Source organism: Coregonus clupeaformis, chromosome 21 (assembly GCF_020615455.1).
Source record: "Coregonus clupeaformis isolate EN_2021a chromosome 21, ASM2061545v1, whole genome shotgun sequence".
Taxonomy (NCBI): Eukaryota; Metazoa; Chordata; class Actinopteri; order Salmoniformes; family Salmonidae; genus Coregonus; species Coregonus clupeaformis.
This window is the reverse complement of record NC_059212.1, coordinates 54026573-54052838: the sequence shown is the minus strand read 5'-3', so window position 1 is coordinate 54052838 and position 26266 is coordinate 54026573. Positions and strand designations below refer to the sequence as shown.

The 26266-nt window shown below is 44.2% G+C and overlaps 1 protein-coding gene across 3 annotated transcripts; it reads right to left on the bottom strand.

Annotated features, from left to right (window-relative positions):
• Positions 1-314: 314 nt before the first annotated feature.
• Positions 315-24441, bottom strand: LOC121534459 (zinc finger protein 595). Of its 3 annotated transcripts, XM_045205976.1 has the most exons (13): positions 23886-24441; positions 22830-22967; positions 22140-22277; positions 19578-19715; positions 13065-13202; positions 12676-12756; positions 11295-11936; positions 8855-9061; positions 7738-7780; positions 4711-4756; positions 2553-2772; positions 1655-2444; positions 315-889 (listed from the first exon to the last, which is right to left on the bottom strand). In XM_045205976.1, exons 1-13 carry the CDS (start codon positions 24231-24233, stop codon positions 597-599), a joined length of 3222 nt encoding a protein of 1073 aa, XP_045061911.1. In that variant the 5' UTR covers positions 24234-24441; the 3' UTR covers positions 315-596. The 3 variants fall into 3 exon arrangements, with proteins under 3 accessions (XP_045061911.1, XP_045061912.1, XP_045061913.1); XM_045205977.1 differs by lacking the exon at positions 11295-11936; XM_045205978.1 differs by lacking the exons at positions 12676-12756; positions 13065-13202; positions 19578-19715; ... (1 more) ...; positions 22830-22967; positions 23886-24441 and having other exon boundaries at positions 11295-12074.
• Positions 24442-26266: the final 1825 nt, after the last annotated feature.

The window sequence follows — 26266 nt, the reverse complement described above, 5'->3', positions numbered from 1 at the left end:
ATTGTTCTATCTGTGGTCATCTCTTCAGATTTGCGTCATTAGGGTATTTTTTCAGCAGAAAGCTACGGCCACCGCTATTGAAAATCGGCATTTTCAATACAGACCTCTTTTACAGCACTATACAGCTATTTGCCACTGTACTGTTTATTCTCTAGAAGTTGTCTCCAATAAAAAGGGTCAATTTGGAATGGTCAGACACTGCTAATAGGATCTGGTGTCATACCATGAAGATTTGGGTAATTCTATACGTTTTTGGAGGAAAACCTGCTGTCAACTGTTGCCAAAACAGATTCTTCATTACAGCACTATACAGCTATTTGCCACTGTACTGTTTATTCTCTAGAAGTTGCCTCTAATACAGTGGGTGTTCCTGCCTGAATACAGTTCAGACGTTGCATTGCCTCAACCAATGGTTCAGTGCCACGTCATCAGGTGCTCAGTCGGGCATCAGTTTACTATATCATATGTGGTCAGCTGATATTTTAAACACCTACCCAGGCGTTGTGAGATCTGGAAGGTGTCTGCAATGGAGTCAGTCAGGAAAGCCACCCAATTCAATGGTGCTCCGACTCTCCCCCTCTCTCTCCTGCTCAGTACTACAGTTTGGTTCCTGACTCTCCCCCTCCTTCTCTCTCTCCCTGCTTCTGAGAGCCGGGGCCATGATGCCGTTGGATGTGGATCTTCAGATGGACTATGCGATTGAAACACTGGTCACACTGCTGGCACTTGGAGCGCATGTGGGCCCTGAGGTGTCTCTTTTCGGTGAACGAGCGTTGGCACAGCTGGCACATGTGGGGTCTCTGCCTACTGTGAACGGCTGTATGTTTCTGGAGGTGTTTAAGCTGGAAGAAACGTTTGTCGCAGATGTCACAAATGTATCTCTTTGGACCTCTGTGGCTCTGAAGGTGTCTGTTCCGTAGTCTAATGTTCTTGAATATTTCTGAGCATTCTGAGCACTGATAAGGATGCCGATGGTTCTCCTCGTGGGTAAGCTTGTCCTGTTTGGTCCTGAATGGCTTGAGGCAGAACTTACATGGGTAAACACGGCCTTTCTGATGGAGACGTCTGTGACACTTCAGACCCTGTTCACTCAGACAGCGTTTACCACAGTCTAGACAGCAGAGCTTCTTGAGCTTGTGCTCACACAAATTATCCTTCTTGAAGTGACGCTTGCGCTCTCTCTCCTCCTCCTCTCTCTCCTCCTCCTCTCTCTCCTCCTCCTCTCTCTCCTCCTCCTCTCTCTCCTCCCTCTCTCCCTCTCTCTCCTCCTCCTCTCTCTCCTCCTCCTCTCTCTCCTCCTCCTCTCTCTCCTCCTCCTCTCTCTCCTCCTCCTCTCTCTCCTCCTCCTCTCTCTCCTCCTCCTCTCTCTCCTCCTCCTCTCTCTCCTCCTCCTCTCTCTCCTCCTCCTCTCTCTCCTCCTCCGTCCCACAGTTTGTCTCCCGACTCTCCCTCGAGCCGGGGCCATGATGGCGTTGGAAGTGGTTCTTCAGACTGACGTTGTGATTGAAGAACTTCTCACACTGCTGGCACTTGAAGGGCCGCTCCGCTGTGTGGATGCGCATGTGGGACTTGAGGTGGCTCAGCTGGGCATAGGAGCGTTGGCAGACCTGGCACGTGTGGGGCTTCTGGCCACTGTGGACGGCTGTCTTTGGACCTCTGTGGCTCTGAAGGTGTCTGTTCCGTAGTCTAATGTTCTTGAATATTTCTGAGCATTCTGAGCACTGATAAGGATGCCGATGGTTCTCTTCGTGGGTAAGCTTGTCCTGTTTGGTCCTGAATGGCTTGAGGCAGAACTTACATGGGTAAACACGGCCTTTCTGATGGAGACGTCTGTGACTCCACAGACCCTGCTCACTCAGACAGCGTTTACCACAGTCTCGACAGCGGAGCCTCTTGATCTTGTGCTCGCACAAATGATCCTTCTTGAAGTGACGCTTGCCGCAGTCTGTACAGAGCAACCAATGAGGTTTTGTGTTGTGTTCACGTCGTACATGTTCCTTGAAGCTGGCCGGGTCCTCGAAGCGCATGTAGAATTGGTCAAATCCAACAGCTTGTTGGACCTCACTCACACACACACCACAGGCGTACAGCTTCTTATGGCGCTGTGTGGTGCAGGCGAGTACAGGCTCGGCTCCACAGTCAGTGCACCACTCCACAAGTCTCTCTTCTTTCTCTATTCCGGTCTGACAATTATCAATGTTGGCCTCTTCTGTTAGACCAGAGGAACCTGCCGTTTCCAAATCCTCAGAAGAATCAGAGTCCATTACAATGTCTTCCTCATCAGACGGCTCCCACTCCGTCTCATCTGATCTCTCCTTCCCCCTTTTCCTCTTGTTCTCCCTCTCCGAGGACTGACCGCTTTCCTCATCATAGTCACAGATCTCCTCAGTGATTTCCATCGTCAACGAACAACTGTCATCCTGGTCTCTGTCCTTACATGGTTCCTCACGAAAAGAAACAAACACACATTTCACTATCAGCTATTAGCATGTCTACATCATTCTATAAATGTTCTGTGATGGTGTGTTTTGGGTAAATAGCTAAATACCCACCTCTCCATTCAGTAGCTCCTTCTCTCTTTCTCTAGAGGTTTCCTCGGCAACAGAAGGCTGGCTCATCCACTTCCTGGTGTGACTGCATACTGGGCACGTCTGAATGACAGAGAAGCTCCTCTGTTGGCCCTGCAAGCTGACCTCGCACTCAAATCCACACTTCCTGCACAACCGGAAGAGCTGCAGGAGACAGTCTCTGTTCACACACAAGTCACCATTCCTGTGGATGGAGGTGAAGTGACAATTAACTAAATTGTGCTCATCACAAAGTGCTGTTAATGTAAAAGCCACTTAAGACTACACTGAACAAAAACAAACGGAACATGCAACAATTTAAAAGATTTGACTGAGTTACAGTTCATATAAGGAAATCAGTCAATTTAAATAAATAAATTAGGCCCTAATCTATGGATTTCACATGACTGGGCATAGAGATAAAGTATGGGTGTTGATCAGAAAACCAGTCAGTATCTGGTGTGACCACCATTTGCCTCATGCAGCGCGACACATCTCCTTCGCATAGGGGTGATCAGGCTGTTGATTGTGGAATGTTGTCCCACTCCTCTTCAATGGCTGTGCAATGTTGCTGGATATTGGCGGGAACTGGAACACGCCGTCGTACACGTCGATCCAGAGCATCCCAAACGTGCTCAATGGGTGACATGTCTGGTGAGTATGCAGGAAGAGATGGAGGCACAGTCGAAAAATAGGAATAAATCCAAAACTGATGCTTGAATGCAAAATAAAGATGTGACATATGCAATTATACTTGAAGTAAAAGCCAGGTGTGTGCCAACAATTTACACTGAGGATGGCCTTAGGCCGAAACATCTGTTTTGTTTTCACCTTTCATTTATGCACTATGATTTTTTGGGCACCATGGTATTTTAATAAACATCTTTATTTTGCATTCAAGCCTCAGTTTTGGATTTATTCATTTTTTGACATTATGCTGGTCTCCATCTTTTCCAGTATTCTTATTTGACTCCTACGCACCTGGAACAGACACTATTCAGTAGTAAGGACCTTTAAAAGAGCGCCGACGGCCTCTTATCATTGGTGAGTATGCAGGCCATGGAAGAACTGGGATATTTTCAGCTTCCAGGAATTGTGTACAGATCCTTGCGACATGGGGCTGTGCATTATCATGCTGTAACATGAGGTGATGGCGGCGGATGAATGGCACGACAATGGGCCTCAGGATCTTGTCACGGTATCTCTGTGCATTCAAATTGCCATCGATAAAATGCAGTTGTGTTCATTGTCCATAGCTTATGCCTGCCCATACCCTAACCCCACTGCCAGCTCGGTTCACAGTTGAAACCGGGATTTATCTGCGAAGAGCACACTTCTCCAGCGTGCCAGTGGCCATCGAAGGTGAGCATTTGCCCACTGAAGTTGGTTACGATGCCGAACTGCAGTCAGGTCAAGACCCTGGTGAATACGATGAGCTTCCCTGAGACGGTTTGTCACTGTTTGTGCAGAAATTATTTGGTTGTGCAAACCCACAGTTTCATCAGCTGTCCGGGTGGTGGTTCTTAGACGTGAAGAAGCTGGATGTGGGCTGCGTTGGTTACACGTGGTGTACTGTTGTGAGGCCGGTTGGATGTACTGCCAAATTCTCTAAAACGACGGTGGCGGCTTATGGTAGAGAAATTAACATTAAATTCTGGCAACCACTGAGGTGGACATTCCTGCAGTCAGCATGCTAATTGCACGCTCCCTCAACTTGGGATATCTGTGGCATTGGGTTGTGTGACAAAACGGCACATTTTAGAGTGGCCTTTTGTTACCAGCACAAGGTGCACCTGTGTAATGATCATGCTGTTTAATCAGCTTCTTGATATGCCACACCTGTCAGGTGGATGGATTATCTTGGCAAAGGAGAAATGCTCACTAACAGGGATGTAAACAAATGTGTGTACAACATTTGAGAGAAATAAGCTTTTTGTATGTTTGGGATCTTTTTATTTCAGCTCATGAAACATGGGACCAACACTTTACATGTTGCGTTTATATTTTTGTTCAGTATAGTTTTAAGAAAAGATGGATGTCTCAAAAGGTAGTTAGTTCCCGGTTATGTTAAGATCCCCTTTAGACATGTTGACATTTTGACATCCTGTTTGTGGAATCATCAGGGAAGTGAATGTGGACTTACTCAGGAGTGACATCGACGCTGGTTCCATGAGGACGTGTTTGCACAGCTGTGGAAAATGAGATGCATTGTTTCATATGTCACGCTGATATTTTGCCCAGGGTTCACTGAACACATTAATAACTAATATTTTTCAAAATGTGTAAAGTATTGTAAAGACGTGAGTGTTGCATGATATACCGGTAACTTCAAAAGGTAGGATTCATAAAGGGCTAACTACACTGCTCAAAAAAATAACACATCCTAGATGTGAATGAATGAAATCATCTTATTAAATACTTTTTTCTTTACATAGTTGAATGTGCTGACAAAAAAAATCACACAAAAATTATCAATGGAAATCAAATTGATCAACCCATGGAGGTCTGGATTTGGAGTCACCCTCAAAATTAAAGTGGAAAACCACACTACAGGCTGATCCAACTTTGATGTAATGTCCTTAAAACAAGTCAAAATGAGGCTCAGTAGTGTGTGTGGCCTCCACGTGCCTGTATGACCTCCCTACAACGCCTGGGCATGCTCCTGATGAGGTGGCGGATGGTCTCCTGAGGGATCTCCTCCCAGACCTGGACTAAAGCATCCGCCAACTCCTGGACAGTCTGTGGTGCAACGTGGCGTTGGTGGATGGAGCGAGACATGATGTCCCAGATGTGCTCAATTGGATTCAGATCTGGGGAATGGGCGGGCCAGTACATAGCATCAATGCCTTCCTCTTGCAGGAACTGCTGACACACTCCAGCCACATGAGGTCTAGCATTGTCTTGCATTAGGAGGAACCCAGGGCCAACCGCACCAGCATATGGTCTCACAAGGGGTCTGAGGATCTCATCTCGGTACCTAATGGCAGTCAGGCTACCTCTGGCGAGCACATGGAGGGCTGTGCGGCCCCCCAAAGAAATGCCACCCCACACCATGACTGACCCACCGCCAAACCGGTCATGCTGGAGGATGTTGCAGGCAGCAGAACGTTCTCCACGGCGTCTCCAGACTCTGTCACGTCTGTCACGTGCTCAGTGTGAACCTGCTTTCATCTGTGAAGAGCACAGGGCGCCAGCGGCGAATTTGCCAATCTTGGTGTTCTCTGGCAAATGCCAAACGTCCTGCACGGTGTTGGGCTGTAAGCACAACCTCCACCTGTGGACGTCGGGCCCTCATACCACCCTCATGGAGGCTGTTTCTGACCGTTTGAGCAGACACATGCACATTTGTGGCCTGCTGGAGGTCATTTTGCAGGGCTCTGGCAGTGCTCTTCCTGCTCCTCCTTGCACAAAGGCGGAGGTAGCAGTCCTGCTGCTGGGTTGTTGCCCTCCTACGGCCTCCTCCACGTCTCCTGATGTACTGGCCTGTCTCCTGGTAGCGCCTCCATGCTCTGGACACTACGCTGACAGACACAGCAAACCTTCTTGCCACAGCTCGCATTGATGTGCCATCCTGGATGAGCTGCACTACCTGAGCCACTTGTGTGGGTTGTAGACTCCGTCTCATGCTACCACTAGAGTGAAAGTACCGCCAGCATTCAAAAGTGACCAAAACATCAGCCAGGAAGCATAGGAACTGAGAAGTGGTCTGTGGTCACCACCTGCAAAACCAGTCCTTTATTGGGGGTGTCTTGCTAAATGCCTATAATTTCCACCTGTTGTCTATTCCATTTGCACAACAGCATGTGAAATGTATTGTCAATCAGTGTTGCTTCCTAAGTGGACAGTTTGATTTCACAGAAGTGTGATTGACTTGGAGTTACATTGTGTTGTTTAAGTGTTCCCTTTAATTTTTTTGAGCAGTGTATATTCATATAGGGTTAACTATATAAAAAATCTCTCTTTCTGGTGCTCCTTACATTGTTTGGTGCGTAACGTTTTTAAAGTTGGGAGCAGTGTGTGTATGTTTGTGGGAGAGGAGAGAGAGTGGTGTGTGTGTGTGTGTGTGTGTGTGTGTTTATGAAAGTGAGGGAGACAGAGAGAGAGTGAGGGAGACGGAGAGAGAGTGAGGGAGACAGAGAGAGAGAGAGAGAGTGAGACAGAGAGAGAGAGTGAGGGAGACAGAGAGAGAGAGTGAGGGAGACAGAGTGAGGGAGACAGAGAGAGAGAGTGAGGGAGACAGAGAGAGTGTGAGGGAGACAGAGAGAGAGAGTGAAGGAGACAGAGAGAGAGTGAAGGAGACAGAGAGTGAAGGAGACAGAGAGAGAGTGAAGGAGACAGAGAGTGGTGTGTGTGTGTTTATGAAAGTGAGGGAGACAGAGAGAGTGTGTGAGGAAGGGGGGTGTCTGTGTTAACTGAGGAGGAAAGTAGGTTTCATGCAGTGTTTTCCCCTGACTGACACAATGACATGTAGATCATGATGCAGTGGTTTCCCCTGACTGACACAATGACATGTAGATCATGATGCAGTGGTTTCCCCTGACTGACACAATGACATGTAGATCATGATGCAGTGGTTTCCCCTGACTGACACAATGACATGCAGATCATTATGCAGTGGTTTCCCCTGACTGACACAATGACATGTAGATCATGATGCAGTGGTTTCCCCTGACTGACACAATGACATGTAGATCATGATGCAGTGGTTTCCCCTGACTGACACAATGACATGTAGATCATGATGCAGTGGTTTCCCCTGACTGACACAATGACATGCAGATCATGATGCAGCGTTTTCCCCTGACTGACACAATGACATGCAGATCATGATGCATGAATATTCCTTCCTCCCATTCCTCCAGCCAAATCACAGGTAGGCCTTTGCAAATATGAACAAATTAGCCATTGTATGCAGTATTCTGTTATACAGTGTGAAGTTAAATTCAAAATGTGTTGCATTGAGTAGAAGTGTGACTATCAGTGGCAGGTCTTTTGTGTTACATGTGCGCATAACGTTTAGAGAACGGGAACAAGCGTCCGAGGGACGGGGCGAACAGGAGTCTAGGCCACTGAATCTTTCCCCTGTGATACACGGCCTGGTATCGTATCATTAGTAAAATGTTGGTATCGTGACAACACTACTAATGAATATCCTCGTTGTTTTACACACCTTTATTTTTCCTTTGCACTTTGAAGAACTTCTTCGCAGAGAACTGTGTGGACAGATCTGGAGTCAATTCAATCATTCTAAACATCATAAAATAGTTCATCCTCAACCAAACACCCATGATATTCCCTCCCTCCATGATATACCCTCCCTCCCTCCATGATATACCCTCCCTCCATGATATACCCTCCCTCCCTCCCTCCCTCCATGATATACCCTCCCTCCCTCCCTCCCTCCCTCCCTCCCTCCCTCCATGATATACCCTCCCTCCCTCCCTCCCTCCATGATATTCCCTCCCTCCCTCCCTCCATGATATACCCTCCCTCCCTCCCTCCATGATATACCCTCCCTCCCTCCCTCCCTCCCTCCATGATATACCCTCCCTCCCTCCCTCCATGATATACCCTCCCTCCCTCCCTCCCTCCCTCCATGATATACCCTCCCTCCCTCCATGATATACCCTCCCTCCCTCCCTCCCTGATATACCCTCCCTCCCTCCCTCCATGATATACACTCCCTCCCTCCATGATATACACTCCCTCCCTCCCTCCCTCCATGATATACCCTCCCTCCATGATATACCCTCCCTCCCTCCCTCCATGATATACCCTCCCTCCCTCCCTCCATGATATACCCTCCCTCCCTCCCTCCATGATATACCCTCCCTCCCTCCATGATATACACTCCCTCCCTCCATGATATACACTCCCTCCCTCCCTCCCTCCCTCCATGATATACCCTCCCTCCATGATATACCCTCCCTCCCTCCATGATATACCCTCCCTCCCTCCATGATATACCCTCCCTCCATGATATACCCTCCCTCCCTCCCTCCATGATATACCCTCCCTCCCTCCCTCCATGATATACCCTCCCTCCCTCCCTCCCTCCCTCCATGATATACCCTCCCTCCCTCCCTCCATGATATACCCTCCCTCCCTCCCTCCATGATATACCCTCCCTCCCTCCCTCCATGATATACCCTCCCTCCCTCCCTCCCTCCATGATATACCCTCCCTCCCTCCCTCCATGATATACCCTCCCTCTCGTATAGTAATGCCCAGTTACAACAGGCTACCCATTTGGTTGCATTCCAGATATTAATTCCATCAAATCTCACCCGTTTCCCCTGTTTCCTCTGGACTGAGTTCGTGTACGCCTTTTCATCATCCTCATCTTCCTCCTGCTCCCTGGAGAACTGCCAGAACTCCTCATCCGTCAGCGCAGCGGCATCGTCATCGTCACTGCCTGGCAACACAACAGTAGTCTCCGCTACATTCTCTCCAGAGCAACCGGGATCTCCGTCCTCCGGTGACAAAGGTGTCATCTGTATAAATTTAGAACATAATGTGCAGTTATTAACCAGTGCAACGGAAGGAACCAATGGAATAGTCCCAAAAGTGAAAACTGAACTCCCAACTAAAATCAAGCACTCCTCAGTCACTGTCACAGGTGTAAGCAAAACTACTAGGGTTGTGACGATATTAGTATCGCGATACTCAGAAGTATCGTGGCAAGGAAACAAAAGATGAAGCGCACACTTTGACATAAAGCAGGTTTAAAAGGACCAAAGAGTTTGGCATGCTTCGTGTTTTCTTTTGAAAAACATTGAGTATCGCAATATCGCCACAACTCTAAAAACGCCATTTTAGTTGGCGGGTTAAGCCACACAGGAACACAGGATCTTCCACCAAGTCATCCTGACATAAGAAAGTACAGTCATGATGGAAGGGTCCTGCATAAGTTAAGTCTTGACTGACACTATGGAATAATGCTACAACTATCTACAGTGCCTTCAGAAAGTATTCATACCCGTTGACTTATTCCACATTTTGTTGTGTTACAGCCTGATTTCAAAATGGATTCAATTTTATTTATTTATATATAGCTCACCCATCTACACAATCCCCCATAACGACAAAGTGAAAACATGTTTTTAGAAATGTTTGCAAATTTAGTGAAAATGAAACACAGACATCTCATTTACATAAGTATTCACACCCCTGAGTCAATACATGTTAGAATCACCTTTGGCAGCGATTACAGCTGTGAGTCTTTCTGGGTAACTCTCTAAGACAGGGGTGTCAAACTCATTCTATGGAGGGCCGAGTGTCTGCTGGTTTTTGGTTTCTCCTTTTAATGTGTCCAATTAAGACCTATACAACCAGGTGAGGGGAGTTCCTAACTAATCAGTGACCTTAATTAATCAATTAAGTACAAGGGAGGAGTGAAAACCCGCAGACACTCGACCCTCCGTGGAATGAGTTTGACACGTGCTCTGAGAGCTTTGAACACAAGGATTGTACAATATTTGCAAATTATTATTTTGAAGATTCTTCCAGCTCTGTCAAGTTAGTTGTTGATAATTGCTAGACAGCCATTTTCAAGTCTTGCCATAGATTTTCAAGACGATTTAAGTCAAAACTGTAACTAGGCCACACAGGAACATTCAATGTCTTCTTGGTAAGCAACTCCAGTGTAGATTTGGCCTTGTGTTTTAAGTTGTTGTCCTGCTGAAAGTTGAATTTGTCTACCAGTGTCTGTTGGAAAGGAGATAACCAGGTTTTCCTCTAGGATTTTGCCTGTGCTTAGCTCTATTCCGTTTCCTTTTATCCTAAAAAAACTCCCTAGTCCTTGCCGATGACAAGCATACCCCCATAACATGATGCAGACACCACTATGGTTGAAAATATGAAGAGTGGTACTCAGTGATGTGTTGTATTGGATTGGATTTGCCCCAAACATAACACTTTGTATTTAGGACAAAAAGTGAATTGCTTTGCCACATTTTTTGCAGTATTACTTTAGTGCCTTGTTGCAAACAGGATGCATGTTTTGGAATATTTTTATTCTGTACATGCTTCCTTCTTCTCACTCTGTCAATTAGGTTAGTATTGTGGAGTAACTACAATGTTGTTGATCCATCCTCAGTTTTCTCCTATCACAGCCATTCAACTCTGTAACTGTTTTCAAGTCACCATTGACCTCATGGTGAAATCCCACCGTCCAAAGTGTAATTAATAACTTCACCATACTCAAAGGGATATTAAATGTCAATTTATTTGTATTTTTACCCATCTACCAATAGGTGCCCTTCTTTGCGAGGCACTGGAAAACCTCCCTGGTCTATGGTTGAATCTGTGTTTGAAATTCACTGTTCGACTGAGGGACCTTACAGATAATTCAATGTGTGGGGTACAGAGATGAGGTAGTCATAAAAAACGCTATTATTGCACACAGAGTGAGTCCATGCAACTTATTATGTGACTTGTGAAGCAATAGTTAAATATTATTTAGGCTTGCTATAACAAAGGGGTTGAATACTTATTGACTCAAGACATTTCAGCTTTTCATTTTTAATTAATTTGTAAAAAATCAAAAACATTATTCCACTTTGACGTTATGAGGTATTGTGTGTAGGCCAGTGACACAAAATCTCAATTTAATCAATTTAAAATTCAGGCTGTAACACAACAAAATGTGGAAAAAGTCAAGTGGTGTGAATATTTTCTGAAGGCGCTGTATGTAGGAAAACATACCGGATGTTCATCTCCACTCACCACTGGATGAGGTGGGCTGGTCGGTGGGCTTATTGGTTGGTCTTCAATAGCGGTCCGGGTATGGCAGGCAGCAAAGTCTTTATCATAGGAAAGTGTAATTTCTCTCCTCTTTGTTAAGCTACTGTGACTTGAAACACAAACTCCCATTTTTGCAAGCTTGTTTTGGCATCTGGTCCTGGTTCGTCCTTGCCGTAGCAACATTGAGGTCCTGTACATGGGTGCACACATATTCTTTGAGCGAGCCCTAAGTAGTAAGGCGCCAGCCATGGCCACCATGGAACTTTTAGCTGATTTGGTTGTATTTGGATTCAAGGACGCTGTAGCTGAGCTAGCGGATAGAAAACTGAGGAAGGTCGGCGCCGAGGTCTTCCACTCGTCAGTCACAGTGGTCCAGTTGAAGGTTTTAAGTGAAAGGGGACTAGTCTGGCGTAGGACGGAGTTGAAGCGCATAGAAACTAAGGTGACGCATTCTTTAGTTACCAACTTCAGCACTTCCTCCAACATCGCATGGCCCAGGCCAGGGATTGCCATTAGGTTTCTGGGGATAGCTTTGAAACGACCCCGCACTAAATTATCTGCAACTGCCTCCCACGGTCCCGTAAGTACTCTGGTTCGTAGTGATGAGCCAACTCGAAAACTGACCTACATTAAAATAAAGGGCCATAAGAAAGATGTAGTTGCACATTTTCCGTCCACACAGATCAGAAGAAAGGTGAACAGGATTGTGGATGGAATTTGTCATTTTGTAGATTTTTGTACCTGATATAGAAATTAAAATATATACAGGTTAAAAGTAATGACTAAATGTTCCACCCTTAAATATAGTTGTGAAATGTTCTTGTTTTTAAGTATGATTAGTACTTTCTTAGTAGTGACTAATTATTACACTCCGAAACTGTGTGAGATGTGTTAGAATCTACTACCTGGTAATGTGTGAGTGTAGGACCAGTAAAGATTATGACATTGTGTTACTATTTAGCAATGTGAGTAGGAGTTAGACCAGACAACAAAGGACAAGGAGAACTGTCTACAGACAACTGAGAAACCAAGATAAAGAGGCCTCCCAATTTAGGGAGGAGCGAGACTATGATAAGAACGTGTGTATGTATGTGTGTGTGTGTGTGTGTGACCTGATGGTCAGGAGAGCAGTTTTCAAGTGGAAAACTACAGCCCGCCTAAAGAGGTGTGGGATTTTTGTATGACGTGTGTGTATAAAAGATGGACCCTGAAATTGTGATAACAGAATTCTCTGAATAAAGACCTGGCTATTGCACTAAGGCTCTGTCCGTTTCTTGATCCAAAAGCCTTACAATCTTTTGGGAGACGCACAGAGACACTGAAATAGTTAGTTAATAAATTATCTTAACAGTACCATACTCACTTTTGCATCTTTATAAGTTTGATACCTCCAGGATGCTGCTCTTGCTGTCATCTGCCCACTAGCAAGTCTGTCAACTGCACTCTACAATGTGGAGTGGAGCAAAGGGGGAGAGTTGTCATTTTCCATGCATGCTACCATGCTTCAAGAATATCAGATCTGCAACACAACACTATATATTCTAAGAAAAAATTCCATTAACTTTCCCAATATTTCCGGGTTTTTTCCAGAAATCCTAGGTGGATGATTCACAGAATCAAGAGGGAATAAGCAGGAAATCCTGGAAACCTCATACCGGGATTTCTGGAAAACCTGGGAATTTTCTACCATAATTCTAAGCATCTTTTTGGGGGACTCATTGCAAATGCATATACACGAGCATGCAGTCTGACCTTCACAGTCTGCGGTGAAAAAGCAACAGGAACTACAGCAGGTTGTTGGACCACTGATGTTGACATCCGGGATGCTGCTCCTGTTGTTGTTGTGGCAGGCTCACCTTTTGGTTTGGCACCGAGTCTGCCAACTGCACTCTACAATGGAGACGAGAAAAGGACAGAGAGGTGTCATAACACAGCGGTCATTCTCCATGCGTGCTACCATATTTTACACAGATCACACCTGCAACAATATGCACTTTAAAGCATATTTTTAGAGGAATGATGGTAAATGCATATGAGCAAGAGGGTGTAGGGTTGAAGTTGCCCCTGGGAGCTGATATGTTGTAAGTTCTGCATTTTCCACTATTCTAGTTAAGGTTAGGATTGGAGAAGCTGATTGGGCGTTATCCAGATTTTCATATCATCATACTGTACTTCACACATCCCGGGATTTACGGTATTACCGGTTTAGTACACAAGGGCGCGCCAAAAAACGCTAAAGTCCATTGGGAGTCTACCAGAATGCTAACAAAATTAGCCCAAGTAACTTCCATGGAGGCTGCTAGCTAAATATGATGAGCACAAATAAAAATAAACAACAAATTGCAAAGACAGGCAATCCAGCTCATAAAGTTATACATATATTAGGTAGGCGCTACCGTTTGGACATTTGCAAGCGAATGTGAACGAGAGACATTGTGCAAATGAACAAAGTTTTGACCCATGCTTGTCTGAAGGAAGAACAGTGCTGGCTCTGGAGCAGCATGCGTACACGGTGTGTCTGTGTGGAGTCTGGAGTCGCTAGGGCAACGGGCCTGCCTGCTCTGCTCGGAGAAGATGGGGAGGGGAGGGGGGGGGGGTGCAGACAGGCTAAGAAAAAAAAATAAAAAATAAAAAGATAGCAGTGGCAGCTGTACAGGTATCTCATCCAAAGGGCTTTGACTTCTAAATTACGGCAGAAAGCCAACACAATATGGTGCCACGTCACCTTTATTAATTCAGCCACTTACTTACACTGAACAAAAATAGAAACGCAACATGTAAAGTGTTGGTCCCATGTTTCAAGACCTGAAATAAAAGACCCCAGAAATTTTCCGTACGCACAAAGCTTATTTCTTTCAAATTCTGTGCACAATTGTGTTTATATCCCTGCCAGTGAGCATTTCTCCTTTGCCAAGATAATCCATCCATCTGACAGGTGTGGCATATCAAGAAGCTGATTAAACAGCATGATCAATACACAGGTGCTGGGGACTAACTCAGTAAAATTGTTCAAATTGTCACACGTTGTGTTTATTTTTGTTCAGTATAGATAACTAGCAAGTTAAACGTAGGCGTCGCGTTTTTCACACAGGAAAAAAATAAGAAAACCCATAAGAAATAACTTTCTGCGTTTTGTAAACGAAGACCTAAAATGCTTCTTATTGTACATTGAACAAAAATATAAAACGCAAAATGTAACAATTTCAAAGATTTGACTGAGTTACAGTTCATATAAGGAAATCAGTCAATTGAAATAAACTAATGGATGTCCTAATCTATGGATTTCAGATGACTGTGACTACAGATATGCATCCGTTGGTCACAGATATAATATTTTTTTAAAGTAGGGACGACGTGGATCAGAAAACCAGTCAGTATCTGGTGTGACCACCATTTGTCTCATGCAGCGTGACACATCACCTTCGCATAGAGTTGATCAGGCTGTTGATTGTGGCCTGTGGAATGTTGTCCCACTCCTCTTCAATGGCAGTGCGAAGTTGCTGGATATTGGCGGGAACTGGAACACACTCTCCTACATGCTCAATGGGTGACATGTCTGGTGAGTATGCAGGCCATGGAAGAACTGGGACATTTTCAGCTTCCAGGAATTGTGTACAGATTCTTGCGACATGGGGTCGTGCATTATTATGCTGAAACATGAGGTGATGGCGGCAGTTGAATGGCACGACAATGGACCTCAGGATCTCGTCACGCTATCTCTGTGCATTAAAATTGCCATAGATAAAATGCAATTGTGTTCGTTGTCCATAGCTTATGCTGGCCCATGCCATAACCCCACCGCCACCATGGGGAACTCTGTTCACAACGCTCGCCCACACAACACCATACACACTGTCTGCCATCTGCCCGGTACAGTTGAACCGGGATTCATCTGTGAAGAGCACACTTCTCCAGCATGCCAGTGGCCATCGTCAAAGGTGAGCATTTGTCAAGACCATGGTGAGGGTGAGGACGACGAGCATGCAGATGAGCTTCCCTTAGACGGTTTCTAACAGTTTGTGCAGAAATTATTCAGTTGTGCAAACCCACAGTTTGATCAGCTGTCCGGTCTCAGATGATCCAGCAGGTGAAGAAGCCGGATGTGGAGGCCCTGGGCTGGCGTGGTTACAGGTGGTCTGCGGTTGTGAGGCCGGTTAGGCGTACTGGCAAATTCTCTAATACAACGTTGAAGGTGGTTTATGGTAGAGAAATTAACATTACATTTTCTGGCAACAGCTCTGGTGGACATTCCTGCAGTCAGCATGCCAATTGCACGCCCCCTCAAAACTTGAAATATCTGTGACATTGTGTTGTGTGACAAAATTGCACATTTTAGAGTGGCCTTTATTGTCCCCAGCACAAGGTGCACCTGTGTAATGATCATGCGGTTTAATCAGCTTCTTGATATGCCACACCTGTCAGGTGGATGGATTTTCTTGGCAAAGGAGAATTGCTCACCAACAGGGATGTAAACAAATTCGTGCACAAAATCTGAGCGAAATAAGCTTTTTGTGCATATGGAAAATAGTAGGATATTTTATTTCAGCTCATGAAACATGGGACCAACATTTTACATGTTGGGTTTTATATTTTTTGGTCAGTGTAATTTCTGCTCAGACACATTTTGTGCTTCAGAAGCACTTCTCCACTAGGATGGGAATTCACAAACGGGTTTTCATTCTATCAGCAAAACAACACTGACTGATGTGTAGCTACGGTAAACTTCATAATGTAAAATAATGTGACAGGTGAAATAAAGAATGCGATCTGATTAATCTCCTAACGTATTGCACAAGTTGACTGCAGGTATTTACTTAAGTAGCTACAAATATAAAAATGTATTGAAAAAACATGTTAATACGGTATTGAAAAAACATCCTGTGGCTATTTCCATATACCCGGTATACGGTTTATATGGTACAGTGCCTTGCAAAAGTATTCATCCCCCTTGGCATTTTTCCTATTTTGTTGCATTACAACCTGTAATTTAAATGGATTTGTATTTGGATTTCATGTAATGGACATACACAAAAAAGTCCAAATTGGTGAAGTGAAATGAAAAAATAACTTGTTTCAAACAATTCAAAAAAATTTATAACGGAAAAGTGGTGCGTGCATACAGTGGGGAAAAAAAGTATTTAGTCAGCCACCAATTGTGCAAGTTCTCCCACTTAAAAAGATGAGAGAGGCCTGTAATTTTCATCATAGGTACACGTCAACTATGACAGACAAAATTAGAAAAAAAAATCCAGAAAATCACATTGTAGGATTTTTAATGAATTTATTGGCATATGATGGTGGAAAATAAGTATTTGGTCAATAACAAAAGTTTCTCAATACTTTGTTATATACCCTTTGTTGGCAATGACACAGGTCAAACGTTTTCTGTAAGTCTTCACAAGGTTTTCACACACTGTTGCTGGTATTTTGGCCCATTCCTCCATGCAGATCTCCTCTAGAGCAGTGATGTTTTGGGGCTGTCGCTGGGCAACACAGACTTTCAACTCCCTCCAAAGATTTTCTATGGGGTTGAGATCTGGAGACTGGCTAGGCCACTCCAGGACCTTGAAATGCTTCTTACGAAGCCACTCCTTTGTTGCCCGGGCGGTGTGTTTGGGATCATTGTCATGCTGAAAGACCCAGCCACGTTTCATCTTCAATGCCCTTGCTGATGGAAGGAGGGTTTCACTCAAAATCTCACGATACATGGCCCCATTCATTCTTTCCTTTACACGGATCAGTCGTCCTGGTCCCTTTGCAGAAAAAACAGCCCCAAAGCATGATGTTTCCAACCCCATGCTTCACAGTAGGTATGGTGTTCTTTGGATGCAACTCAGCATTCTTTGTCCTCCAAACATGACGAGTTGAGTTTTTACCAAAAAGTTATATTTTGGTTTCATCTGACCATATGACATTCTCCCAATCCTCTTCTGGATCATGCAAATGCACTTCAGACGGGCCTGGACATGTACTGGCTTAAGCAGGGGGACACGTCTCGCACTGCAGGATTTGAGTCCCTGGCGGCGTAGTGTGTTACTGATGGTTGGCTTTGTTACTTTGGTCCCAGCTCTCAGCAGGTCATTCACTAGGTCCCCCCGTGTGGTTCTGGGATTTTTGCTCACCGTTCTTGTGATCATTTTGACCCTACGGGGTGAGATCTTGCATGGAGCCCCAGATCGAGGGAGATTATCAGTGGTCTTGTATGTCTTCCATTTCCTAATAATTGCTCCCACAGTTGATTTCTTCAAACCAAGCTGCTTACCTGTTGCAGATTCAGTCTTCCCAGCCTGGTGCAGGTCTACAATTTTGTTTTTGGTGTCCTTTGACAGCTCTTTGGTCTTGGCCATTGTGAAGTTTGGAGTGTGACTGTTTGAGGTTGTGGACAGGTGTCTTTTATACTGATAACAAGTTCAAACAGGTGCCATTAATACAGGTAACGAGTGGAGGACAGAGGAGCCTCTTAAAGAAGAAGTTATAGGTCTGTGAGAGCCAGAAATCTTGCTTGTTTGTAGGTGACCAAATACTTATTTTCCACCATAATTTGCAAATAAATTCATTAAAAATCCTACAATGGGATTTTCTGGATTTTTTTTTCTCAATTTGTCTGTCATAGTTGACGTGTACCTATGATGAAAATTACAGGCCTCTCTCATCTTTTTAAGTGGGAGAACTTGCACAATTGGTGGCTGACTAAATACTTTTTTGCCCCACTGTATGTATTCACCCCCTTTGCTATGAAGCCCCTAAATAAGATATGGTGCAACCAATTACCTTCAGAAGTCACATAATTAGTTAAATAAAGTCCACCTGTGTGCAATCTAAGTGTCACATGATCTGTCACATGATCTCAGTGTGTATATATATATATACACATACATACACACACACATACACACACACACCTGTTCTAAAAGGCCCCAGAGTCTGCAACACCACCAAGCAAGCGGCACCATGAAGACCAAGGAGCTCTCCAAACAGGTCAGGGACAAATTATTATTATATTAAAAGTACAGATCAGGGTTGGGTTATAAAAAAATATCAGAAACTTTGAACATCCCACCATTAAATCCATTATTAAAAAATTGAAAGAATATGGCACCACAACAAACCTGCCAAGAGAGGGCTGCCCACCAAAACTTACGGATCAGGCAAGGAGGGCATTAATCAGAGAGGCAACAAAGAGACCAAAGATAACCCTGAAGGAGCTGCGAAGCTCCACAGCGGAGATTGGAGTATCTGTCCATACGACCACTTTAAGCCGTACACCCCACAGAGCTGGGCTTTACGGAAGAGTGGCCAGAAAAAAGCCATTGCTTAAAGAAAAAAATAAGCAAACAGGTTTGGTGTTCGGCAAAAGGCATGTGGGAGACTCCCCAAACATATGGAAGAAGGTACTCTGGTCAGATGAGACTAAAATTGAGCTTTTTGGCCATCAAGGAAAAACGCTATGTCTGGTGCAAACCCAACACCTCTCATGACCCCGAGAACACCATCCCCACAGTGAAGCATGGTGGTGGCAGCATCATGCTGTGAGAATGTTTTTCCATCGGCAGGGACTGGGAAACTGGTCAGAATTTAAGGAATGATGGATGGTGCTAAATACAGGGAAATTCTTGAGGGAAACCTCTTTCAGTCTTCCAGAGATTTGAGACTGAGACGGAGGTTCACCTTCCAGCAGGACAATGACCCTAAGCATACTGCTAAAGCAACACTCGAGTGGTTTAAAGGGGAAACATTTAAATGTCTTGGAATGGCCTAGTCAAAGCCCTGACCTCAATCCAATTGAGAATCTGTGGTATGAATGAAAGATTGCTGGATACCAGCGGAACCCATCCAACTTGAAGGAGCTGGAGCAGTTTTGCCTTGAAGAATGGGCAAAGATCCTAGTGGCTAGATGTGCCAAGCTTATAGAGACATACCCCAAGAGACTTGCAGCTGTAATTGCTGCAAAAGGTGGCTCTACAAAGTATTGATTTGGGGGGGGTGAATAGTTAAGCACGCTCAAGTTCTGTTTTGTTGTCTTATTTCTTGTTTGTTTCACACACAAAAAATTTTACATCTTCAAAGTGGTAGGCATGTTGTATAAATCAAATGATACAAACCCCCCAAAAATCCATTTTAATTCCAGGTTGTAAGGCAACAAAATAGGAAAAATGCCAAGGGGAGTGAATACTTTCGCAAGCCACCGCCCAAGCTTAAAGCTGATCCTAGATCTGTACCTAGGGGAAACTTCCCCCTGGATACCACAAGAGGCTGCAGTCTGACCTTCACAGTCTGCGGTGAAAAAGCAACAGGAACTACAGCAGGTTGTTGGACCACTGATGTTGACATCCGGGATGCTGCTCCTGTTGTTGTTGTGGCAGGCTCACCTTTTGGTTTGGCACCGAGTCTGCCAACTGCACTCTACAATGGAGACAAGAGAAAAGGACAGAGGTGTCATAACACAGTGGTCATTCCCGCATGCCCAGACCCCCATGCCCAGACCCCCATGCCCAGACCCCCATGCCCAGACCCCCATGCACAGACCCGCATGCCCAGACCCTGCATTATTGTTTGCCACATGGCCTGAAACTGCACCATTTTGTTTCTCTCCCTAGCCCACGCACTTTCAATATTTCAATTATCATTCGATTTTTCCATTGTGTTAACGATGGAGGATTGATTGATTTCCAAGTTTTTAGTATACGTTTTTTAAGGTGAGTGATGAAAAGAGAATCGTCCAACCCACCGGGTATCTCACTACATCCTCATATGACATGTCTTGAAATATGCAGACAGACAGATTAAAAGTACATTTACAGTGGGGAAAAAAGTATTTAGTCAGCCACCAATTGTGCAAGTTCTCCCACTTAAAAAGATGAGAGAGGCCTGTAATTTTCATCATAGGTACACGTCAACTATGACGGACAAAATGAGAAGAAAAAAAATCCAGAAAATCACATTGTAGGATTTTTAATGAATTTATTTGCAAATTATGGTGGAAAATAAGTATTTGGTCAATAACAAAAGTTTCTCAATACTTTTATATTCCCTTTGTTGGCAATGACACAGGTCAAACATTTTCTGTAAGTCTTCAAGGTTTTCACACACTGTTGCTGGTATTTTGGCCCATTCCTATCTCCTCTAGAGCAGTGATGTTTTGGGGCTGTCGCTGGGCAACACAGACTTTCAACTCCCTCCAAAGATTTTCTATGGGGTTGAGATCTGGAGACTGGCTAGGCCACTCCAGGACCTTGAAATGCTTCTTACGAAGCCACTCCTTCGTTGCCCGGGCGGTGTGTTTGGGATCATTGTCATGCTGAAAGACCCAGCCACGTTTCATCTTCAATGCCCTTGCTGATGGAAGGAGGTTTTCACTCAAAATCTCACGATACATGGCCCCATTCATTCTTTCCTTTACACGGATCAGTCGTCCTGGTCCCTTTGCAGAAAAACAGCCCCAAAGCATGATGTTTCCACCCCCATGCTTCACAGTAGGTATGGTGTTCTTTGGATGCAACTCAGCATTCTTTGTCCTCCAAACACGACGAGTTGAGTTTTTACCAAAAAGTTCTATTTTGGTTTAATCTGATATGACATTCTCCCAATCCTCTTCTGGATCATCCAAATGCACTCTAGCAAACTTCAGACGGGCCTGGACATGTACTGGCTTAAGCAGGGGGACACGTCTGGCACTGCAGGATTTGAGTCCCTGGCGGCGTAGTGTGTTACTGATGGTAGGCTTTGTTACTTTGGTCCCAGCTCTCTGCAGGTCATTCACTAGGTCCCCCCGTGTGGTTCTGGGATATTTGCTCACCGTTCTTGTGATCATTTTGACCCCATGGGGTGAGATCTTGCGTGGAGCCCCAGATCGAGGGAGATTATCAGTGGTCTTGTATGTCTTCCATTTCCTAATAATTGCTCCCACAGTTGATTTCTTAAAACCAAGCTGCTTACCTATTGCAGATTCAACTTTTAAGTTGCATGTATTTAAACTATCTACATTAGTCAGGCCAAAATTACTTTTTAATTCTGTCATGGAAATAAATACATGTATTTGCTGTTACCAAGTTATTTACGGTTTTCTATGCCTTTAGTTTTCTATGTGGACCAATTTATCTGTGAAATCTGAAATGCTATCCAAGGATGGTTCCATAAGGTTGTGTTATCAGGAAGTGATATTTGTTTGTAGAATACGTTTCATTTTCTTCCATTTCGTTACAGTGTCCTTAACTATGAAGTTGTTAATGTTTTTAGCTTCATCCTTTGAAAAATGTACACTTAAAACGATTCTGGGGATGAGAATGCGCATCTTCAATATGTTCCCATTGTTCCTCTTTAATGCATTTATATGTCGCTAGTAAAAGCCCTGGGTAGCGAGTTGATGCAATTCCAAGTCTGGAAGGTTAAAACCACCCTCAGACTTAGATGTCAAACTTTCCTTTTTATTCTATGAATTGTATTTGCCCATATAAAGTCTTATGACCGAGTATACATTTTAAAGAATGTCTTTGGTGGGGTAGTTGGGATTATCTAAAATAAATACAACAACCATTCTAAAAGAGGTTTAATTTACCTGGAAGATTTATTGGAAGATTATTCAATTTAATTAGATCTACTTTCATAGAGTTGAGTAATGGAATAAAATTATCTTTATATTTGTTGTCACTTATTAAGCATCTTAAGTATTTCATATTTTTTTGTGGTCAATTTAAAGGATTGCTGTAGATCGTGAGTTATTAATTTTATGTTTTCCATTGCCATTATTTGAGTTTTTCACTGTGCATTCTAAGCATATTTTGGGGGGACTTATTGCAAATGCATGTGAGCAAGAGGCTGCAGTCTGACCTTCACAGTCTGCGGTGAAAAAGCAACAGGAACTACAGCAGGTTGTTGGACCACTGATGTTGACATCCGGGATGCTGCTCCTGTTGTTGTTGTGGCAGGCTCACCTTTTGGTTTGGCACCGAGTCTGCCAACTGCACTCTACAATGGAGACAAGAGAAAAGGACAGAGAGGTGTCATAACACAGCGGTCATTCTCCATGCGTGCTACCATATTTTACACAGATCACATCTGCAACACTGGGCATTCTAAGCATATTTTTAGAGGAGTGATGGTAAATGCATATGAGCAAGAGGGTGTAGGTGTAACAGTGTTGCTTCCGTCCCTCTCCTCGCCCCTACCTGGGCTTGAACCAGGGACCCTCTGCACACATCGACAACAGTCACCCTCGAAGCACCGTTACCCGTCGCTCCACAAAAGCCGCGGCCCTTGCAGAGCAAGGGAAACAACTACTTCAAGGTCTCAGAGCGAGTGACGTCACCGATTTGAAATGCTACTAGCGCGCACCGCTAACTAGCTAGCCATTTCATACCGGTTACATAGGGTTGAAGTTGCCGCTGGACGATGAGCTTGTGTAAGTTCTGCATTTTCCCCAATTATGGTTATGGTTAGGATTGGGGGAGGGGAAGCTGATCCTAGATCTGTACCTAGGGGAAACTTCCCCCTGGATACCACAAGAGACTGCAGTCTGACCTTCACAGTCTGCGGTGAAAAAGCAACAGGAACTACAGCAGGTTGTTGGACCACTGATGTTGACATCCGGGATGCTGCTCCTGTTGTTGTTGTGGCAGGCTCACCTTTTGGTTTGGCACCGATTCTGCCAACTGCACTCTACAATGGAGACAAGAGAAAAGGACAGAGAGGTGTCATAACACAGAGGTCATTCTCCATAGAGATCGTCTTAAATTACTAGAGGGGCTGTGTCATAAACCCTCAAGGTGTGGAAAAACATGACTGGCCTGCACAGAGCCCTGACCTCAACCCTATTGAACACCTTTGGGATGAATTGGAACGCCGACTGCGAGCCAGGCCTAATCGCCCAACATCAGTGCCCGACCTCACTAATGCTCTTGTGGCTGAATGGAATAAGTCCCTGCAGCAATGTTCCAAAATCTAGTAGAAAGCCTTCCCAGAAGAGTGGAGGCTGTTGTAGCAGCAAAAGGGGGACCAACTCCATATTAAATGGAGGTCTTCTGTAGCTCAGCTGGTAGAGCACGGCGCTTGTAACGCCAGGGTAGTGGGTTCGATCCCCGGGCCCACTCGTACACAAAAAATGTATGCACGCATGACTGTAAGTCACTTTGGATAAAAGTGTCTGCTAAGTGGCATATTATTATTATTATTATATTATTATAAATGCCCATGATTTTGGAATGAGATGTTCGACGAGCAGATGTCCACATACTTTTGTATGTAGTGTAGTTTGTCCATTCTATTATTCTAATTCCTAATTCTATGACGCTACATGTTTACCTATATGTATCAGACCTGCATCACAACACTGCACTAGTATGGTTACAAGTACTACATTGCAAGCATTGTAGTTGATAAACTGCCCTGGCATGTGATATTTGATTATGAAACTATGACACAGATATTATACATTTTCATTGGTCCCCAATATTGGGAAATTGAGGCTTTGGAAAAAAAAAAAAAAAACTAGCTGTTTAGCTAGCCGAATTTTGCATAATGGGGGCGCTAACGTTCAGTTTTGGTGGCAGTGTTTCTCAGGGAAATTCGCAAACCTACCAGCAACATACCACTTCCGGCCGCATTCACATTTTTTCGGTGTGGCTGAATTCTCTTCAAAATGTCATCAGTCCATGGAAATATGGAGGGAATCGCGGTGGATTTGAGCTTTTTCTTATGTTTGGCACCCATCGTCTCTGCCATCAAATCCCTTTCATATTCCTCTGGTCTGAAGTGGTGTTCGCACACTAAGAAATGTTTATGCCTTTCCACTGGTAAATTGACATCCTTTTGTATAGCTGCTAACCATCGTCTGCATCTTTGCATATCATTCGCCGGCAAGCAATGATAAAGAATATCTTCATCTTCCTGTGTGTTACAACCCGGTACAGCACACCAACCCACCATTATCACTGTGCTATCAAGTCAGTTTCAATCGTCTCTCTTTGGTACACTAACGTTAAAGAGCCGACCTTTGGTAGTCTCCCTCTGCAGACGGGTGGCCTCCCACATTAACAATGTTCCAGCATAGGTCTGCACAGATACAACAAAAATATATTATAAGGGATATAAATATCTGGATGCAAACATCCGTTTGGTATATTCAGAGACGGAACTGGGCGCGCAGGATATCCGGCTGTGTTACTACAACACCCGATTGTTGACGTTTAAAAAGGTTAAAGACGTCCTCCAGCGATTTTAAAACTTGTGCTGTTGAAAAGAGAATCCCATTATAAATACAGTAAGGCACACACACACTAAAGGGTAAAAAAAAATATTTTGAGCTAAATATATACATATATTTTCTACACAATTGCAAACTTCAAGGAGTAGGGCATTCAAGGATGGCTCCCCCTTGCTGGTTTCCACTAGTTACCACAGCCACAAATTCAAAATGGGCTATATCGAAAAAATGCATGAAAAACATAAATAGATTTTTGGTCTTAATTTAAGGTGAAGTTTGGTTAAGGTTAGGGTTTAGGGTATGGACTTCCCAAGGATCCCAGATAGCACTGACCGTGTTACATGCCGGACAGAAGTGATGCTCTGTCGCAGCCGGCCGCGACCGGGAGACACATGGGCGGCGCACAATTGGCCCAGCGTCGTCCAGGGTAGGGGAGGGAATGGCCAGCAGGGATGTAGCTCAGTTGATAGAGCATGGCGTTTGCAACGCCAGGGTTGTGGGTTCGTTTCCCACTGGGGCCAGTATAAAAAAAAAATATATATATATATATATATATATGTATTCACTAACTGTAAGTCGCTCTGGATAAGAGCGTCTGCTAAATGACTAAAATGTAAATGTAAATGCTCAGTTGGTAGAGCATGGCGCTTGCAACGCCAGGGTTGTGGGTTCGTTTCCCACGGGGGGCCAGTATGAAAATGTATTCACTCACTAACTGTAAATCGCTCTGGATAAGAGCATCTGCTAAATGACTAAAATGTAACTTTAAATGATGCATAAATCTTCATTTCCGGGAGAATTTTAGCACATTTTCTAAACCATACTCTACGGTCTTTGATTTTTAGCATTTTAACTAACCCTAACCATTGTCCTAACCTTAACCTAATCCTCATAACCTGCTAAGTTAATTATCCTAACCTGCTGCGTTAATTATCCTAACCTGTTGCATAAATTCTCATAACCTGTTACGAAATCTCACATCTGTTCATAGCTGTATACCATCTAGTACTGCGTTCAGCAGGACACAACGTTTTGGAACGTTCAGATATATTTTTAATATGGTATGTAGAATAAACATGCCTCTCCGACATGTAAAAAAAATAATTAATGGCATTTGTATCTGCAACTTTTGGCAACTGAACGTGGCCCTGAGGTGTATTCACTACGCTGATTCTGTAACAAGAACGTTTACTCCAAACGGAAAACGTTTTGCAACAAAAACAAGAGTTTCTATTGGACAAACTCAGGTAGGTCCCGCCCCGTTTCGTTCATTTCCGTCGTAAGACGTAATGAATACACCCCACGTGTAAACATCCCCACCGGACACAATGGTCGCGTTCGACATTGCAGCCGACATTAAAGGCGAGACCGACTAATCTACAAATCACCTTGCATCATAAATAACTACTCGCTATTATTTGTAAATCAGTCAGTCGGTCACAAATTTACTCGATACAGCACGGTTTTGAAGCTCTCGAACACGGCCAATGTGTGTGTGTAGTAGTAGTCCTATCACATAACATACCCATTATATGTCACTAAAAGGGATGTTTCAGTTTGAACTAAACATTTAACAGAAACTTCTGTCAAATGTATGGAAACTTCTCAAGCTTCCTTCCCACTGCCCATTGTGAATGAATGAGTGGCATTGCTTGTGTAGGTACATTAATCTGCAGTCCCTATTTCAGCTCTTTCAGATATGGGATAATTTATTTAAAAGGGTTTGATGAAGGTTTCATAATGAAAAATACACAAG